The sequence below is a fragment of the Cetorhinus maximus genome, chromosome 10 (genome assembly GCF_964194155.1).
Source record: "Cetorhinus maximus chromosome 10, sCetMax3.hap1.1, whole genome shotgun sequence".
In the NCBI taxonomy this organism is placed as follows: domain Eukaryota; kingdom Metazoa; phylum Chordata; class Chondrichthyes; order Lamniformes; family Cetorhinidae; genus Cetorhinus; species Cetorhinus maximus.
Window position 1 is genome coordinate 6,970,836 of NC_135888.1, and position 20,698 is coordinate 6,991,533.

Sequence of the window (20,698 nt, forward strand, 5' to 3'; positions counted from 1 at the left end):
TTTATATCTTAAACTAAGCTTATGGCATTGTCCCACTCACTGAACCTCAAAGCCTTCTATCTTTTGCTTGAAATCTGGGCATGTTTTCTACAACAAGTCCAGGAAATGAACTGCAAACGCTATCTGGTAATTGCTTTAGCTACTGGACTTAGTCTGTGCCTCTAAAAGATCCAATTCCAGTCATTGAACACACTAGAACATTACACCAATTATGTAATATTATCATGTTGTTATAATATGGTTATTTACAGTAGATATCTTTTTACCTAATTATTCAAATGGGCAAATATGAAGACCTTAACTCTAAGAGCTGAGCCCATATTTTATAAGTTACTTTTAATACCACAGTGTTACATTTCCTGGATCTTTTTAGCATGTGGGCATCCAACTAATGGAAAATCTTCCTGGAACTTCAAACTGATTTGCCTCGACTTCAAGCATTTCAAACTGATCAGTACTTTCCCTGAGATTTTCAAACAGACTCTTATGAATAAAATAGCTCCTTTTGCATCCTTGAAAAGTATCAGAATATCCTGAATTTTGATTATTCCACTCAAATTTAAACGGTAAGGGTCGGTCATATATAAACTGAACCAGTTACACAGCACTGTTTATATCATTATTTTCTTTGGCCTATAACTGACTAAACCAAAAGCACTGTGTCAAAATGAACTTAATACAGGGATCTAAACTGCAGTTCTTTTAAAAAACGCTTCCATTCTTGGACATTCTAGGAACTGCACTCCAGGCCTTAGAAAGGGTTTAAATGAGTCTTACCAGGATATCTGCTGGGATAAGGGACTTCAATTATGAGGAGAAATTGGAAAAGTTTGAACTGTTCTCCTTTGATCAGAAAAAGTTAAGAGGTTACCTAATAGAGGTTTTGATAGATTGGGTAGAGAAAATAATTGTGCCATCTAATGTAGATCAATAATCAAGGATCATAGGTTTAAAATCATTGGCAAAAGAACTAGATGGGAGATGGGAAGAATTTTTTTTTCACTCAAATTTGTTGGAGTCTGCAAAGCCCAACCTGAAAAAGTTGCTGGTGGCTGATTCCATCAAAAATTTTAAAAGGGAGTTGGACAGGTAGATCAGGATGAGGAATTTACAGGGTTATGAACAAAAAAAAAAATGAAGTTGAGTCTAAGCGTGACTGTTCTTTCAAGAACCAGCACAGGCATGATGAGTTGAAAGGCGTCCTTCTGTGCTGTAAGTTTTTATGAGGTATAGCTGGTTTAAAGGGATGATTACTAAATCAAAATTGACAAACAAATTAAAAAATCATTTTTAATCACAAACACTCTGTGAAATGAAATTCAGAAAGTTTGCCAATTTTTTTCTGTAATGCCTATATGATATTTATAATATATTAAATTTGTTATGTAAATTACACATTCTTTAATTAGGCATCAGCATTTAGTGACATAGGGCAGAATTTTGCCCTTGGTTGGTGGGCGGGTCCCACCGGCTCAGCGGCGGGCGGGCAGCCAAACTCCACCGCCAAAACAGGGCCTGCCACCATTTTGAGTGGGCGGGCCAATTAAGGCCCACCCAGCAGCCTGCCCGATGAGAAGCGCTATGCGCCTCCTGTGCAGGTGGGGGGGGAGGGATTCCCCATCTGTCAAAGTGTGCTCTGCTCCCTGAGACTAAGTGCTGCCTCAGGGAGATTACTGACATTCTAAAAAACTTTAAAGATATAAAAATTATTAACATGTCCCCCTCATGTGACAATGTCACACGAGATGGGACATGTTAATAAGAAGCACATAAACTTTATTAAAGTTTTTAAAAACGGGCATGAAACCTCATCCCACCAGTGGATGAGGTTTCATGTATTCTCAGAAGCCCGCTGGGGCTCCTGGCCTGCCCGTCCAACCTTAAGGTTGGACGGGCAGGGCATTTAACTACCTTAATTATCCTGTCAATGGCCTTAATTGGCCATTGACAGGTCAGTGGGCGGACAGCTGATTTCGCTGTCCGTCCGCCTTCCTCAATATTTAAATGAACCGGGATGACATCAGGGGTTCCTCCCGATGTCATCCCGCGTCATTTTCCCGTCGGCGAGCGGGCTCCGCCCCCAAATCGCCAACAGGAAATTTCAGGCCATAGTCACACTGGCAGATGAACACTTCTACCACTAAATGGAGATTCATAAGATTCAAAGTGCAGATTCTTAGACTTTTATACCTATAGCAATACTAATGCACTCCGAAGAAAGGTTGTTTTGTCCTTATTTTCTGTGGGCAGTCACAAAAAATCAGCTGATGTAATGTTTAAAGGAAAAGTATCCTGAAATGTCGAATTCCAATTTTATGCCACATACCGCAGCTTTAACATTATTGAATGGAACAAACCTTATGCTGCAATTCCTCCCTCTGTTTCCTTGTCCCTTCTAACGTTTTGTCAATTTCAGCACTTACAGTTTCTCTGCTGTTTAATTCTTCCTGCATCCAAACATTTGAATGTTGTTAATGTGATTACACCATTAAAAATTCACAAAGATCACATTCAAATTGTGTTTACACCACCTCCAATACTGCATAAACTAATACACAACTTGCACTTTAAATAAATAGTCCTATTAATTATGGGTGAGTAAATTAACCTGGGTAGGATTTGTGCTAGAGAACGAGCAGGCTCATGCACTGAAAGGTTAATGTGAGTATTTCTGTGCTGTGAAGGAATAATGGGGGAGGGGGTGGAGTCCCATGCTGGTGGGGTCCCCTGAGGGCTTGGTCTGTACAATTGTACAATCATTACAATAGTTACCCAGTTTGCAATTTAAATTGCATTTTTGAATGGTCCCCAGTGCAGGTTAATTGCCCAGGGGAAGTTTGCTGGTCTGAACACTTCCAATCAATATCAAACTAGCAGGTGATGAATAAATATTAACTTTTAGCTGAAGGGTCTGTTGACGACTCTGTCCAATTTAGGCTTTTACTAATATTAAATTTAAAAAGTGTACAAAGAATACTTTTAATGCATGTACATCTCAAGGATATTTCCTCCATTAGGGTTGTTTATTATTTCACAGTATTTTGCAAAATAGTTTTGTTAAAATTATGTGAATAAATGATTGGAAACAGAAACCTTTCAAAAAGTGGAAGTTTCCTAAAATAATAATGGTTTTGTATGTTTCTTTATTCAATGCTTGCTCTCTACGCCAGATAGGATTATTATTTATTGATTGCTTCTACAAGTGTTTCAAAGCAGCAGAACATACTGCTTTACAGTGGGAAAACTTTTTCAACTACTCCCTTTCTACAGGGCTACAGGAGTCTGCTATGCAAACTTCTCATTGTCCCAGCAATTGGACAACATGTGGCAGCATCAGAGAAGGGAAGAAAAATATAGGAAATACAGTAATATCACATCATGCTGAACTTTTAGAATGTGAAATGTTGAGATTACAAATCATGGAATAGAAAAGAAATTGCAATGGTCGTGACTAGAACTGTCCTAAATATATGTTTCTCATACAGCACAGAACCTTTTGCACCTTAAAAGATATGTACATCACTCATTTTCAAATAGACTTTTTGCATAATTCTAAAACATTAGTGTCATAGAAAGGGTCCATTGTAAGTGAAAAGAAAGGAACAAGAAAGATGGTACAATTGAAATGAGAAATAAAGCAAGCTAAAAAAATAAAGGTTGGATTCTGGAATGGGGGTATTTGCACATGTTCCAGAAACTGGCCATCCCACATGATCAGCAAAGGTCATGAAGCAAGTCTTTGATATGCCTTCTCAACCTGGAACAGTAACGGCTTCATAGTAAGGAATGGAAAAAAAAAATTAAAAATATTAGTTTAAACATAACCATTCTTGAATATAATTTTAGAATGTGGTACTAACCTTTGACCTTTCAAGTTCACACTCAACTTTCCTTAACGCATTTTCAGTTTCATTAAGCCTGTCACTTAGTTCTTCATTTTTCTGTTGGCATTGGCTCTGTGCACAAAGAACACAAATAGATGTGTACATATGCTGTACAATTAGGTTACAACAAGGCTGTATATGCTAAAGCTCAGCTACAAGACATTTTGATTTCCCACAACAGGGGAAGGTTAGGTAATGACCTTACAAGCACCAAAAAATGATAAAAGGTTCACAAGCTTAAAAGGTAGGCTAATGGGAAATTGTGTTTTGCCTAATCAAGTCTATAGGCCACAAGAAAACAAATTACACGCAATTATACTGAAGAAAATATTACAAAATTGTGCAAACAGGAAAAAAAGGTTTTCATTTTATACCACGGTTTTTTATAGTTTATGGAAGTATTTAAAATACTCTGCTCTAATAACATACCTCAGTCCTAAACTCAAAAAATGCCACTCCTCAGCAGTTGGCAATCAATGTACTGTAGTCTCTTTAAGATGACCAAGTTGGAGGCAGTGTTGTGCAAAGGGCTTTTGTTGACCAAGAACTGGGTCGAACTTTCCTAAGCTGCTTTCAAGTGAAACCCGTATAAACAACCTATTTCATCAATTTAGGCTGAATTCAAACCAAGATGGTAAAGGTAAATGGACAGTTTCTTAAGTCAATGGGAGCAAAGTATGCAAAGATATCAGCTAGGAGACACTATACATGGAGCAGACTACTTGTTCTCCAGACGCTCCTTTTTTGTTGATGTTAAGATGTGGGAATATTAAGATTTAAAACTTACCTGATCTTGGGGGGTTGCAGTGGTGTGCTAGTACATAGACTCACTGAGTGGAAGGGCATAGATTTCACCACCATGCTTCCCTCCACCCCTCCAACCTCATCCCCTCTACCTTCCATTCTACCAAGCTGGAGAAAGGGAGCAAATGATCCTGGCACTTCTCCATAAGGAGGGAGAATTGTCACTAAGCAGCTGTTGCACACCTCCAACTAAACAGCCTAGCATTAGTGAAACACAGTTACCTAACTGCTCCTTTGGCAGTAGGAAACATATCCCCCTCCAAGGTCCAAGAATTAAAAGCAAGTAATTCAGACCCTCATTTAAAAATAACACATTGGACCCACCATCTGTGGGTAACTAAAGAAGTTAAGGAAAGCATCAGACTTAAGGAAAAAGCATTCAACTCCGCAAAGATGAGTAGCAGAACAGATGACTGGTCAGAACATAAAGAATGGCAGAGAATGGCTAAACGGTTAATCAGGAGAAAAAATTAGAGTAGAAGCTATCTAGAAATGTAAAAACGGATAGCAAGAGTTTCTACAGGTACTTAAAAAGGAAAAGAATAAGTAAAGTGAGTGTTGGTCCTCTAGAGAATGACAGTGGGGAGTTAATAGTAGGTAATAAGGAAATGACAGGAGAAATGAACAAATATTTTGCTTCTGTGTTCACTATAGAGGATACAAAAAACATTCCAGTAATAGCTGCGAATCAGGAGGTGAACGGGAGAAAGGAACTTGGTGAAATTGAAATCACTAGGGAAATGGTACTGAGCAAATTGATGGAGCTGCGGGCTGGTAAATCTCCAGATCCTGATGGACTACATCCTAGGGTCTTAAAAGAGGTGGCTAATGAGGTAGTTGATGCGCTGGTGTTAATTTTCCAAAAGTTGCTAGATTCTGGAAAGGTTCTATCAGATTAGAAAGTAGCAAATATAACCCCTCTATTCAAGAGAGGGAGGCAGAAAACAGGAAACTATAGGCCAGTTAGCTTGACATCTGTCGTGGGGAAGTTATTAGAGTCTATCATTAAGGAGGTTATAGCTGAGCACTTAGAAGAGCTCAAGGTAATCGGGAAGAGTCAGCATGGTTTTGTGAAAGAAAAATCATGTTTAACCAATTAATTGGAGTTTTTTGAAGGAGTAACATGCGCAGTGGATAAAGGGGAGCCTGTAGATGTACTGTACTTGGATTTCCAGAAGGCATTTCCACAGGAGAGGTGCCAGAGGATTGGAGAACAGCCAATGTGGCATTGTGGAAGGGAGGAAGGGATAAACCGGGGAACTACAGGCCAGTCAGTCTATCCTCAGTGGTAGGGAAACTACTGGAAGCAATTCCGAGGGACAGAATTAATCGACATTTGCAGAGGCAGGGATTAATCAAGGACAGTCAGCATGGTTTTGTTAAGGGGAGGTCACGTCTGGCCAATTTGATTGACTTTTTCGAAGAGGTGACCAGGTGTGTAGATGAGGGCAGTGCATTTGACGTAGTCTACTTGGATTTCAGCAAGGCTTTTGATAAAGTCATGCATGGGAGACTGATAACGAAGGTAAGAACCCATGGGACCCAAGGTAATTTGGCAAATTGGATCCAGAATTGGCTGAGTGGCAGGAAGCAGAGGGTGATGGTCAAGGGGTGTTTTTGTGACTGGATGCCTGTGTCCAGTGGGGCTCCACAGGAATCGGGTGTTGGGTCCCTTGCTGTTTGTGGTATATATAAACAATTTAGACTTGAATGTAGGAGGGTCGATCAGTAAGTTCGCAGGTGACACAAAAATTGGTGGGATGGTAAATAGTGAGGAGGATAGTCTTAGATTACAGGAGGATATAGACGGGCTGGTCAGATGGGCTGATCAGTGGCAAATGGAATTTAATCCGGATAAGTGTGAGGTGATGCACTTGGGCAGGACAAACAAGGCACGGGAATACATGATGAATGGTAGAATCCTGGGAAGTAGTGAGGATCAGAGGGACCTTGGTGTGCATGTCCATCGGTCCCTTAAGGTAGCAGGACAGGTAGATAAGGTGGTTAAGAAGGCATATGGGATACTGGCCTTTATTGGCTGAGGCATAGAATATAAGAGCAGGGAGGCTATGCTGGAACTGTATAAAACACTGGTTAGGTCACAGCTAGAGTATTGTGTGCAGTTCTGGAATCCGCATTATAGGAAGGATGTGATTGCACTAGAGAGAGTGCAGAGGAGATTTACCAGGATGTTGCCTGGGCTGGAGAGTTTTAGTTCTGAGGAAAGATTGGATAGACTGGGGTTATTTACCTTGGAGCAGAGGAGATTGATCGGGGACATGATTGAGGTATATAAAATTATGAGGGGCATAGATAGGGTAGGCAGGAAGGAACTTTTCCCCTTGGTGGAGGGATTAATAACCAGGGGGCATAGATTTAAGGTAAGGGGCAGGAGGTTTAGAGGGGATGTGGGGAAGAATTTTTTCACCCAGAGGGTGGTGGGAATCTGGAACTCACTGCCTGAAAGGGTGGTAGAGGCAGAAACCCTCACAACATTTAAGTATTTGGATGCGCACTTGTGATGCCATGGCATACAAGGCTATGGGCCTAGTGCTGGGAAATGGGATTAGAATAGTTAGGTACTTGTTTGACCGGCGCAGACTCGATGGGCCGAAGGGCCTTTTTCTGTGCTGTAGACCTCTATGACTCTTTACAATTTGCGTAACACATTGAAGGCAGCTCTTTTTTCACCACAATATTCACATACCTCTGATCTATTGCTGATATCATATTCTGGGTCTGACTCATAATTATAATGAGAATCATAGATGAAAGCTTCCTTAGGAACCTTGGTCTCTTACTTGCATTTGATAAGATGCCACATCAAAGATTATTACGGAAAATAAGAGCGCGTGGTGTAGGGGGTAACATATTAGCATGGATAGAAGATTGGCTGGCTGGCAGAAAGTATGCATAAATGGGTCTTTTTCTGATTGGCAGGATGTGACGAGTGGAGTCCCACAGGGGTCTGTATTGGGGCCTCAACCTTTTACGATTTACATCAATGACTTAGATGAGGGGAATGAAGACACGGTAGCTAAATTTGCAGATGACACAATGATAGATAGGAAAGTATGTCGTGAAGAGGACCTGAGGAGGTTGCAGATGGATATAGATAGGTTGAGTGAGTGGGCAAAGATCTGGCAAATAGAGTTTAATGTGGGGAAATGTGAAGTTGTTCACTTTGGCAGGAAGAACAAAAAAGCAGAATATTACTTTAATGGAGAACGTATGCATAATTCTGAGGTGCAGAGGGATCTAGGTGTTCTAGTGCATGAGTCACAAAAAGTTAGTATGCAGGTACAGAAAGTAATTAAGAAGGCTAATGGAATGCTATCCTTTCTTATGAGAGGGACTGAACATAAAAGTAAGGATGTTATGCTTCAGTTATACAGGGCATTGGTGAGGCCACACCTCAAATAGTGCGTGCAGTTTTGGTCTCCGTATTTAAGAAGGATGTAAATGCATTGGAGACGGTTCAAAGAAGGTTTAGTAGATTGATACCTGGAATGAGTGGGCTGTCTTATGAGGAAAGGTTGGACAGACTAGGCTTGTTTCCACTGGAGTTTAGAAGAGTGAAGGGTGATTTGATTGAAGTGTATAAGATTCTGAACAGCCTTGACAAGGCAGACGTCAAAAGGATATTTCCTCCTATGGGTTTCCTCTTGTAGGGGCACTATTTTAAAGTTAGGGATTGCCCTTTTAGGACAGAGATGAAGAGAAATATTTTCTCTCAGAGGGTTGTGCGACTTTGGAACTCTCTGCCTCAGAAGTGGGTGGAGGCGGGGTCATTGAATATTTTAAGGCAGTGGTAGCTAGATTCTTGTTAGATAAGGGAATCAAATGTTATCGGGGTTAGATGGGAATGTGGAAATCGAAACACAAGATCAGCCATGATCTTATTGAATGGCGGTGCAGGCTGAAGGGGCCGAATGGTCTACTCCTGTTTCTATTTCTTATATTCTTATGTTCATTGGTAGTACATTACTTACTATCTTATGTTGCGAGGCTGTTTTGTCAAATTCACGGGCAGTTTCAAGGGCAGCTATTTGAGCATCCACTCGGTTAATCCTTTCTGTGTGCTGATGTTTTAAAGTAGCAATTTGATGCTGTAATCTGTCACTTTCGGCTTCACTTTCTTCTTGCTGTGAAAAAGTCATTCTCGTCAATAAAATCTCAATTAAGCTTGCTACAAATACAACTGCCTACATTAAATTTGCAAGTGATATATTTTAAATTAAAAGCTGATTTTATTTTTGGATTCACAATAAGTATATTTTTAAACTTTTCTTACCAACTTTTTTATTTGAACTTCTTTTTCATTCACATCATTTTCTTTAAGTATTAGCTTTTCCTTGGTAAGATTTAACCTTTGCTCCAGTTCGCTGACCTGGGAAATAATCAGAATTTTAGAACGAGCTGGACTAGTTGTTGGGTTTCATATTAAATTTCCAACGTTAAGAAAGGATCAACCAATGAGCACAGCTATAATTCATTCATCCAGATGCTGTTGTTTGTGTCCATACATGACAAAAAATAAATAAGAACACACAAACAATCTTTCAGGCCACGTTAAAAATTAAAGCCATTCCACAACTTGTTGGCAGGTGGTCAAGTAATTGGACAACGGTTGCTGTTAATAATACACTAAGAAATAGCAGTTACCTGACTAGCATTCTCGTCTTTGACAGCCTGCATCTCATCATCTTTTTGCTTCATTAAAGTCTGGATTTCTACCACTTCATTGTTTAGTTTAGCTATCTAAAACAAATTAGGAAAATTATTTAAAAAATAAAAATGGAAACACACCATAAATCGTGACGTTTAAGCCAACCCCATTTTTCCAATCCCAAAAATCATATTTTTTCATATACTCAGCATAAAAGTCAACTTGCTTTTCAGCCACGGCATGTTATACTTGAATTAATAGTCAGCCTCAATTTTTCACCCCAGAAATGCATGCTTTACTTACCAGTATTTTATAACTGGGTGCAAGGGATCAAGCAGGCGGTATGAGCTGTATTGCGAAGATAAGACATGCCCACTCTTTGCATGCAATGCTGATGATATTTCAAAATGGCAACCACCCACACCCATGATGGTGTTCACTTTTATTCTTGGCGTATAAGTTGACCCCATGTTTGGAGGAATTTTGAGGCTTCAAAAGTTGATGTCAACTTATACTTTGCTTTATGAAATATATTATTATATATAATTAAGCTTTCTACCCGTGGTAGATATGTACCTGTGTTTCGAGAATGCTGACAGCCTCAGTGTGGCTAGTCTTAGCTTCCAACAAATGATGCCTTGTTTCTTCCAGTTTCTGCTCCAGATAGGATTTCTGCAGAGCACACTAACTGGTTAGCAACATAATGCAATCATGATTCAAACTCCATTTGAATAGCTATTGATTATATTAAATAAAGATAGAATGAAAACATTTGAGGGTTGAGAAAAAAGTTGCAGTAGTATTCAATGCATGACAATTTATTTCAAAAGATAATTAAGTAACAGAAAATCTCTGAAAAGCCGGAATCATTTATAGTGCATGCACATTTATAGTTAGGCATTTCATTATGTTAATTATACCTCTTTAAGCAGATCCTGTACATGCTCATCCTCGGAATAATTTCCCTCTAACCGTTTTTCTAGGAAAACTGCTTTTGCCTGCAGATGCGCTATAACCTTTCCCTTCTCCTCAGTCTCGGCAGATGCCTATTTCAGAAAAACAACATAGATACAGTGAGAAGCCAAGTTAACTAGGGACAGCTTTCACTCATTGAAAATGCTAACACGCTAGCATGTGAGAATCACACTGTGTTTTTAGAAACAGTGGGAAAAAAGTGAGAATGGTAGAGTTTGTTTATCTCAGGATGGTAGTCCTCTGTACTCCCAGGCCAGTGAAGGAAAAATCAGCAAGTTTAAAATGCCAATTGTAAGCCAGTGACCCTGGGTGGTAAATGTGAAGTTAGAGGAGGACTGTAAAACCTCCGAATTGAATAACCTGGCAAAATTCATTGTCAGATGTATAAAGAACTTTCATCAGAACAATTTAACAGAAAGTTTCCGTGAATTCATATTATGGCTTCAGGACAGGAGAGAGAATTGACAAAATAAACATTATTCCGAGTGAATTATTTTTTCACAGCCATAGGAAAGAAAAACATTACTTTTTGGTATTAGGCTTCTTAAAATCAGAACATCCATTAGATACATTATGGGGCAATAGCCTGCTTGAACAACTGTGCACTCTATGCTACCAGCCATCCAAGTCAAAATGGTTAAATATTTCATGCAGGTAATTGTGCAAATACGTTCTCAAGTTACCAAGCTCTTATTAACTTGGTGGTGTTGTATTAGGAACCAAAAGCTTAAAACTAACTTTGTGAGAGAAGAAAGTAAAAGGTCTAGGGTGTATTTTAAGATGCTAGTATTTCATTTCCATACGACCCCTTCGTCTTCTCTAAAAAGTCATATTTGAGGATACTGAATGCAGAAAAGTTTTCAATTGGTTGATTGCTTCAGCAGCTTCAAAATAAAAGGAATAGTTTTCAACTATAAGCCCCCTGTGGGGTGCACTGTGACTTTTAAAAAATATGATAATGCTCAGTAGCATGCCAGGATCTTGTTGGAATCCAACTAAAATAACTGATGCATTACAAAGCACATTGCTCATTTCTGGAGCTCAATTTGCTACTTCGCTACCTTTCTCAAGATGTTAAAGGTTTTGTTTTGTGTAAAAATAAGAGAGCAGATTGATGCTATTTTAACTGTATGGTTTATACTAACTGCTGCGCAACATTAACTTTCTAACTGAGGTGGCCCTATACATAATTATTTCCCTAATATATTAGGATACGAACTTGCTGCATGGACTGAACTCTGAAAATTAAGGAAAACTTTAAAGCAACAAGATATATTTTAGTTATAGCTACCAAAGGCAACAGCTACTTTTCGTAGCTTTTAAACATGCAAAATGACAACTTTGCGTCTAATCCAAAGTTCTAGTAAGCAGGAAATGAACAGATGCTGTTTTATAGTAACTGAAACCCAACTGGGAACCAATTCCAGAACTAATTCAGACTAATAAAACAGCCATAAGGTTGAACAAAGAAGTGGGTTGCTGGTGATTATTGAACCCTTATACATTTGAAATGAAACACTAAATATTTGTACCTTATGTAAATCAGCTGAGAGTCTTTGAATCACATTCTGCAATTCCCGTGCCCTGCATTCTAACACAGTTATTTTTCCTTCTGCACTTCTTTTTGTAGCCACAAATTCTTCTCTGTGCATTAAGGAAAATTCAACAGGATTTAAGCGAAGTGCAAAACAAAGAACCACAAGCAGCAAGCATACGTAAGTGACCAGCAATCATTATCTGTCATTCAATTGTCTTTTCAGACAACACAGCAGTTACAAAATGTACCATCATTTCACACACAATAACATAAAACCCACAAGCATAAACTTGTTACAATGAATCCTGCAGCTGAATATCCACAATGCCTACACTGAAGTTTGTTTAAATAAAATTTTGTTTGCACAATAGAACCAGAATCTTGAGCACATAATCTAGACTGACAGCTCAGTGTAGTACCGAGGGGGTACTTCACTCAAGAGGTGCAATTTTTTCTTAAGAAGACTATGTACTGTAAACCCTTTAGTTCTCCGAGGTGGATATACAAGATCCTACTGCACTAATTGAAGAGCAGCACTGGAAATTTCTTACTACAGTGATCAATATTTGTCTCTCAACTAACACTACCAAAACACTTGATCCAGTCATGTGTCTCATAGCTGTTTTGGGGCCTTGCTGTGTGCTCTTAATTGGCTGCGAAGCATTTAGGTGCAACCATATGTAAAGGTGTTGTATAAATGCAACTTCTGTCTTTCTCTACAGTATTTGCTCAATTAATTTAATCAGCATACAATATTACTTATACTGTAATGAACACAATCGTTTTTGGATGGAGGCTGATCTCCTTTTGTTATAATTACATTCTTCCTACACGTCATACCACTATACCTGATGGCCAATGGCAATTTCTATGGTCAATGTGTGTTAAGTCATTCCCTCATATGCTATTTTAACACAGGTAATTCAATAGCAGAGGAAGTAGTTCATATAAATGGATAAGCATTTATATTAATATTATCAAACATAATGCCTAAGTTTTGATCTCAAAAATGAACCATTGATAAAAGACTGCATAAAATTGCTCATTACTATGACTGTTACAAAATTTAACAATCTGTATTAGAAAATTGCTCCCTGTATTGCTTATATTTGTGGCATTTGTTATCTTGTGGCTTTGGAGCCAGGGCTAATACATATCTTTGTCTACACATAATATTTTTTCCCATTAAATGTACAAGTATAATGTGCATATACACGTGGAATACATGTTGATCAGGACTAAACTTAACACACTATAGGGAAAGATAGTATAATCTGCACATAAGAGCACATACCAGAAATTTGAGCTTGGTATCATGGGCCTTAAAGCAGTTTGTATCCATTATTCTTAATTAAGATGTAGGGGCCACTGATCTCCATGTCTAAGTTCCTAACATGCATGAAGTTTTGCACTAGGAACATAAATTTGTAAAATTTACCGTTATAATTTATCCTCGTCATATCTTAACCACTGAAATTTTAAAAATGGGTGCACTCAATATACCCTCGGAGGACCCTGTAGTACACCTCAGGCTGAATGGACAATGTTCTGATAAACACCATTAAACTTACCATTCTGCCTGATCTGTCTTTTGCTAGAACTTTTGGCTTTCACAAAAAAGAACATTTTGCTTGCCAAACTCGCAAAGGGTTTTGTTAAATGTCTGCATCAGTCCAATTTCAGTATGTGTCCAACCAGAGCAAGTTTCAAGGTTAGAATTAATCAGTTCTTTTTGAATCAACACAAAATTGTAAAGATCATGGGGAAGAAATTATTCAGGACACTACCACTGACTTTTTTCCAAACATGCTTTACCTTTCTTTGTTCATATCTGCATTTAGTGCCAGTAGCTGTTCAAGCCTTTTGTCTTGATTTAAGAGTTTCTGATTGGAGACCTTCAGCTCCTCTTTGGTTTGATCTAGCTCTGTTTTCCGTTCCTCAAGTTCCCTTTCAAAATTGGACAACATCTCTTCTTTCCTCAGGAGCTGTAAAACAGACAAAAACCGAAGTTGTTACTGATTAGCTTTAGTTTAAAAACCTTAAGTTAAAACATTCTAGTTAAGTTCCAAACATTACAAACACTTCAGTTGTATTACTCTCTTTATTAACCAGGGTATTAACTTATAGTTAAAGGGAAAGTTTGGGTGAGACAAGGTTAAGCTGCTGTGCCACCAAGAGACAGGAAGCAGGATCATGCCCATTACTCAACACATGGAAAGTGGCAGAGGTGCCGAATAGAAATGGAGTATGCAGTAAAGAAAGTTTAAATTCAAACAGCATAGCCATATTTTCATATGGTGTAATATGATTGAATTGAAGTTCAGATATTGAACACATTTTACAGTCTAAATCACTTCCCATTCAGTCACATTTATTGATAATCTGGTTCATTACTGTGTAGGAGCAGCTAGATTTATTAAGAAGGAATGAGGCAGGTTCACTTGCATAATTCCTCACATGGAGAGATCTGATCGCATTTAGGTCATCAAGGGAAAAGACAGACAGTCAGCTGAAACTCGTTACCCCACAGGGAGAGAAAGAAAGCTCAGGTCTGTCTCATATGCCTTCCAGTGTGTGGATATGACGTGGCAGTGGCAGAGAACTGAGAGCAGACTGCCTGTGCCTGCACTCACAGGTCTGGAACAGAGAACAATTTCTAACACAGAGGGCGGAACCTAAAAATGGGGAAAATTCCATCAAAGAAGGCAAGCATTAATTTCAATCAAGCCTAGAGTTAAAATGCACATCTCAAGCTGCAAGTTTAGTGTCCCGTTCAAACAACCATGCCAAATTTTGCTCTAGGTTCCACTTCCAAATCCAACTTAATAATACTGTGAATCAAATATAACAGCATTAAAGTTAAACAAAAAGGAATGTTGGAAAGATTAAGTCACACTTTTGTTTATCTAAACTAGATGCATGTAATTAAATGTTGCTGAACATGCATGATAAATGGCATACTTAATTTTAAACCTGGACATCGATACAACATTAGTCCCTTCAAGAAGGAAAATATGTTGTGGTTAAAAATAGCAGCAAACAGGGTTCAACAAACCCCGTGGATGTATTTCTACTGTACAACAGGCTGTGTAATTTGTGTGTGATTCAAGCATGTAATGAACCAAGGCTTCGATCTGTGAATATCATTTCAATCTAGATACTGAATTACAGCTTTGAATTCAATGATAATATTAATAACATTAGCAATAAATTCAATAGTTAGATTGAGATGACGTACACAAACTGAGATCTCCATACATTACAATGTAAAATATACACTTGTAGCTTGCAAATTGTTAAATATTGTTCATGCTGAGCTTGGGTAATGCATTGCGACAGGTACTGTGGCATTAAAAAAGTCACTCCTGAGCTCTCATGATAGCATAGTATAGGGATGTCCAAGTGTTTAGTCGTAAGAATCATATAGATTGCTTATGCACATCTAGTTTAAATCCATGTTCTGATTAATTCGCATAAATCTCAAGTTATTGCTTCTGATGGATCTTAGTGTTCCGATTAAGGATTAAACCAATGAGGCAACAGCGATAAGAACAGTTCTTTCCAAACCTCCAGGCACACAAAATTCAAACAGAACAACCAGTTAAGAAGAAATTTAAGTGCAAATAGAACTGAGTTACTGGGTTTCGAGAGAATGATTACCAGTGGGCCACGAGTTGCAGTTTGGACATCTTTAGCCTAGTAAATAAGGGCACTAACCAATGTAACACAATGTCATTTAAAACTAGAAGGTTTGTGGTTTGACAATTGAATGAACTCATTCTAAAAGACAGCCCAGTTCCAAATCCTGTTAGGGAGAAACTATAAACAAAAATATCTGGAAAAACTTAGCAGGTCTGGAAGCATCTGCGGAAAGGAGCACAGTTAACGTTTTGAGTCTGCATGACTCTTCAACAGAACTAAGGAAAAATAGAAAAGGGGTGAAATATAAGCTGGTTTAAGGGGGGGGGAGGTGGTTGGGACAAGAGAGCTGGATAGAGGGCCAGTGATAGGTGGAGATTGCCAAAAGATGTCACAGACAAAAGGACAAAGAGGTATTGAAGGTGGTGATATTATCTAAAGGAATGTGCTAATTAAGGGTAGAAAGCAGGACAAGCAAGGTACAGATAGCCCTAGTGGGAGTGGGGTGGGGTGAAGGAATCGAAAAAGGCTAAAAGGTAGAGATAAAACAATGGATGGAAATACATTTAAAAATAATGGAAATAGGTGGGAAAAGAAAAATCTATATAAATTATTGGAAAAACAAAACAGAGGGGGAAAAATCAGAAAGGGGGTGGGGATGGAGGAGAGAGTTCATGATCTAAAATTGTTGAACTCAATATTCAGTCCGAAAGGCTGTAAAGTGCCGAGTCGGAAGATAAGGTGCTGTTCCTCCAGTTTTCATTGAGCTTCGCTGGAACAATGCAGCAAGCCAAGGACGGACATGTGGGCATGAGAGCAGGGTGGAGTGTTGAAATGGCAAGCGACAGGGAGGTCTGGGTAATGCTTGCGGACAGAACGCAGGTGTTCTGCAAAGCGGTCACCCAGTCTGCGTTTGGTGTCTTCAATGTAGAGGAAACCGCATTGGGAGCAACGAATGCAGTAGACTAAGTTGAGGGAAGTACAGGTTGCTCCCAATGCGGTTTCCTCTACATTGGAGAGACCAAACGCAGACTGGGTGACCGCTTCGCAGAACATCTTCGTTCTGTCCACAAGCATTATCCAGACCTCCCTGTCGCTTGCCATTTCAACACTCCACCCTGCTCTCATGCCCATATGTTTGTCCTTGGCTTGCTGCATTATTTCAGTGAAGCTCAACGCAAACTGGAGGAACAGCACCTCATCTTCCGACTAGGCACTTTACAGCCTTCCGGACTGAATATTGAGTTCAACAATTTTAGATCATGAACTCTCTCCTCCATCCCCACCCCCTTTCTGATTTTTCCCCCTCTGTTTTGTTTTTTCCAATAATTTATATAGATTTTTCTTTTCCAACCTATTTCCATTATTTTTAAATGTATTTCCATCCATTGCTTTATCTCTACCTTTTAGCCTTTTTCGATTCCTTCACCCCACCTCACCCCCACTAGGGCTATCTGTACCTTGCTTGTCCTGCTTTCTACCCTTAATTAGTACATTCCTTTAGATAATATCACCACCTTCAACACCTCTTTGTCCTCTAGTCTGTGACATCTTTTGGTTATCTCCACCTATCACTGGCTCTCTATCCAGCTCTCTTGTCCCAACCCCCCTCCCTTAAACCAGCTTATATTTCACCCCTTTTCTATTTTTCCTTAGTTCTGTTGAAGAGTCATGCGGACTCGAAACGTTAACTGTGTTCCTCTCCGCAGATGCTGCCAGACCTGCTAAGTTTTTCCAGGTATTTTTGTTTTTGTTTTCGATTTCCAGCATCCGCATTTTTTTGCTTTTATCTTCGGGAAAAAATATGTCCACTACAAGCTATACAGCATGAAGTAAAGCCATAAGGTCTTCTAAGTAATGAAAGAATGTAAGAATGTTCACATTCCATTTCTTGTACCATATGTTTGACTTTGGCAAGTTCCTGCTGCTGAAATCCATCCAGTTCATCCTGCTCATCTCGTTTCTGGAACAGGTTCAAACTGTGATCCTTCATTTGTTTCAGCTGATTCTCAAACATTGCTTTCTCCTAAGAATTTAATGAATGAAAAGGCTATTAAAATGTATAAATGCATTTTTACACACACAATTATATCTCGAATATCAATGCCGTCAAGCAATTCTGAAAATGATTTTTCATATAGTCTCTGTATACATCATGGACGCCTAGCTAGGAGGTTTTGTTTAAAAGCCTGTAGCACAATAGATAAGTTCATGTGATCTGATTTATAAAATACATCTGAAACAAAATCTGTGCTACAGGCTTGACAAAATACTCCAAACCATGGATAGATATGTATGCATGTGTGCAATATAAATTATTAAAAATTACGTGTCTGCATGCATGTGTGTCGCAATGTTTTCCATTCCATATGTGGCCATGAAAATTCATATTGGAAACTTCCTATGTATATATGTCAGCTGTAACTACTTGCTGCTCCCAGTGGAAATGGTGCAGCACCATCACTAATGTACCCATTTCACAACAAATATATCTTCCTGTGAGGCACAAAAACCCAAGAGAAAAAGTGATCCAACTCTAGCTAACAAGAAGTTAATGACAGCATTAGATCAAAGGAAGAGGTTTAGAAAGTTACCAAAAAAGTAGTAACCTCGAGGCTTGGGAGTTTTTTTTTTAAAAAGAGTTCACAAAGGAGGACCAAGAAACTGATAAAGAAGGAGAAAATAGGATATGAGAGTCAACTTGTGAAAAACAAAAAAAATGGACAGTAAAAGCTTCTATAGGTATGTAAAAAGGAAAAGATTAGCAAAGACAAATGTGGGCCCATCACAGGCAGAGACAGGGGAATTTACAATGGAGAATAGGGAAATGGCAGAAAAACTAAACATATACATTGTGTGTGTCTTCTTGAAAGAAGAAACAAAAATCTCCCAGAAATACTGGAGAATCAAGGGGCTAGCAGGAAGGAGGAACTGAAAAAAAAATAGTATTAGTAAAAAAGTAGTAATGGAGAAATTAATGGGACTGAAATTTGTTAAATCCCCTGAAACTGATGATTTACATTCCACAGTGTTGAAGGAGGTGCATTGGTGGTCATCTTCCAAAATTTGATAGATTCTGGAACAGTTCCTGCAGATTGGAAGATGGCAAACATAACCCTGCTATTAAAGAAAGGAGAGATAGAGAAAACAGTGAGCTACAGACCTGTTAGCCTGACACCAGGAGTAGTTAAAATGCTAGAATCTATTGTAAAGGATGTGATAACTGAAGAAGATAAAGGTAGGGTTGGACAGAGTCAACATTGATTTATGAAAGAGAAATCATGTCTGACAAATCTGTTGGAGCTTTTTCAGCAAGTAACTAGCAGAATAGATGGGGAGGGGAAGAAAACAATGGATGTGGTGTATTTGGATTTGCAGAAGGATTTCGATAAAGTCCCACACAAGAGATTAGTAAACAAAATTAGAGCAGTTGGGAATGGGGGCAACATACTGGCACAGATTGAGAATTAGTGAACAAACAGAAAACAGAGCAGAGGAACAAACGAGTCATTCTCAGGTTGGCAGGCTGTGACTAGTGGAGTACTGCAAGGATCAGTGCTTGGGCCCCAGCTTATCACAATCTATATCATTGATTTGGATGTGGAGACCAAATATAATATTTCCAGAAAAACAGAAATGCAGAGTATTTTTTTAAATGGAGAGAGATTGAGAAGTATTGATGTTCAAAGGGACTGGTGTGTGTCTTTGTTCATGAGTTACTGAAAGCTAGCATGCAGATGCAGCAAGCAATTAGGTAGGCAATAAAGGCCAACATACCATTTGCAAGAGGATTTGAGTACAGGAGTAAAGGTGTCTTGCTGCAATTGTATAGAGACTTGGTGAGACCGCACCTGGAATACTGTATATAATTATATATTTTCCTTACCTAAGGAAGGATTTACTTGCCATAGAGAGAATGCAACAAATGTTCACTAGACTGATTCCCGCAATGGCAGGTTTGTCCTATGAGGAGAGATTGAGAAGACTGGGCCTGTATGCACTAGAGTTTAGAAGAATGAGAGGCAATCTCATTGGAACATACAAAATTCTTACAGGGCTTGAAAGAGTAGATGCAGGAAGGATGTTTCCCCTGGCTGGGGAGTATAGGACCAGGGATACAGTCTTAGAATAATAGGTGGCTCATTTAGGACTGAGGTGGAGTGATTTCTTCACTCAGTGGTGAATCTTTGGAATTCTCCACCCCAGAGGGCTGTGGAAGCTCAGTCATTGAGTATCTTCTTGACAGAGATCGATATTAGTGAAGAGACCAAGGGATAGGGGGATACTGTGGGAAAATGGTGTTGAGCTTTAAGATCAGGCACGATTCATTTAATGGTGGAGCTAGTTTGAGTGGGCAGAATTGCCTTCTCCTGCTCCTAGTTCCTACGTCCCTACAGCAGATGAGGTTCTGGCCCGCATTGTGTAATCAGGAAAATCAAACCCTTAAATATCACCATTCTTATTTCTCGTTAACAGTCAGTTTATTATTATTTAATTGAGCAATTCATAATAGGGAATATCAAAAAGATATGAAAAATACAATACCTTTTCAAGAATTGAAACTTTTAGCATCCAGTCCTGAAAATAAAAATGGCAATTATTTTTCTTTCCAAATTACAAATGCAGAAAATCTTCAAAAAAACAAGACAAAATTAATGCATATAAACTAAAACAATATTTATGGAATCTATAAGTTGCATCTTTTGATTGATCCATATGAGATTCATTTATTTCTTGGACAGCCAGAGTGGCACAGTGCATTGTTGTTTGGAAACCATGAACTTGTAGGGTGCATACACGTCGTCAATTTTAGTGGCTACCAGCAGAAGGAAGGAAGGGGCTTTCAATGGGGGCACAAAAATGAACTATTTAGAGTGCATGTCAAACTGTGCCATTCCTCTGTGCTTCTTACTGCAAAGCTCAAAGGGGTATACTGTGTTTCGGTTGTAGCACGAGGAGTTGCTCTGGGGCGAAATTAGAGTACAGCATTTTTTAAAAAAATCTTTTTGCAGTTCTTTAAGAAAGCAGAATGTATTTTTCTGGTTCTAAAAAATTGGCAACTTTTATCTGCAAGGAATTCTAAGATAATTATTGCAGCTTTCAAAATCATTCATCATACACGCTGGATACTTCAGTCCAAAACGTACACTGTAGTGTAGGAATAATGTTAACTTAATTCTGCAACTTGAT

At 38.8% G+C, this 20,698-nt stretch overlaps 1 protein-coding gene across 2 annotated transcripts in view; it reads right to left on the reverse strand.

Moving 5' to 3' along the window:
- The window catches only part of golga1 (golgin A1), a 64,674-nt gene that overhangs the window by 18,929 nt on the left and 25,047 nt on the right, over positions 1-20,698 (reverse strand). For both annotated transcript variants that reach the window (XM_078549880.1, XM_078549879.1), the window contains exons 6-16: positions 20,054-20,086; positions 17,406-17,534; positions 13,685-13,854; positions 11,865-11,976; positions 10,278-10,403; positions 9,934-10,029; positions 9,354-9,449; positions 8,983-9,078; positions 8,681-8,833; positions 3,861-3,956; positions 2,358-2,447 (exon numbers count right to left, since the gene is read on the reverse strand). In XM_078549880.1, the coding sequence (XP_078406006.1) occupies positions 2,358-2,447; positions 3,861-3,956; positions 8,681-8,833; positions 8,983-9,078; positions 9,354-9,449; positions 9,934-10,029; positions 10,278-10,403; positions 11,865-11,976; positions 13,685-13,854; positions 17,406-17,534; positions 20,054-20,086 (1,197 nt within the window). The remainder of the gene's footprint in view (positions 1-2,357; positions 2,448-3,860; positions 3,957-8,680; positions 8,834-8,982; positions 9,079-9,353; positions 9,450-9,933; positions 10,030-10,277; positions 10,404-11,864; positions 11,977-13,684; positions 13,855-17,405; positions 17,535-20,053; positions 20,087-20,698) is intronic.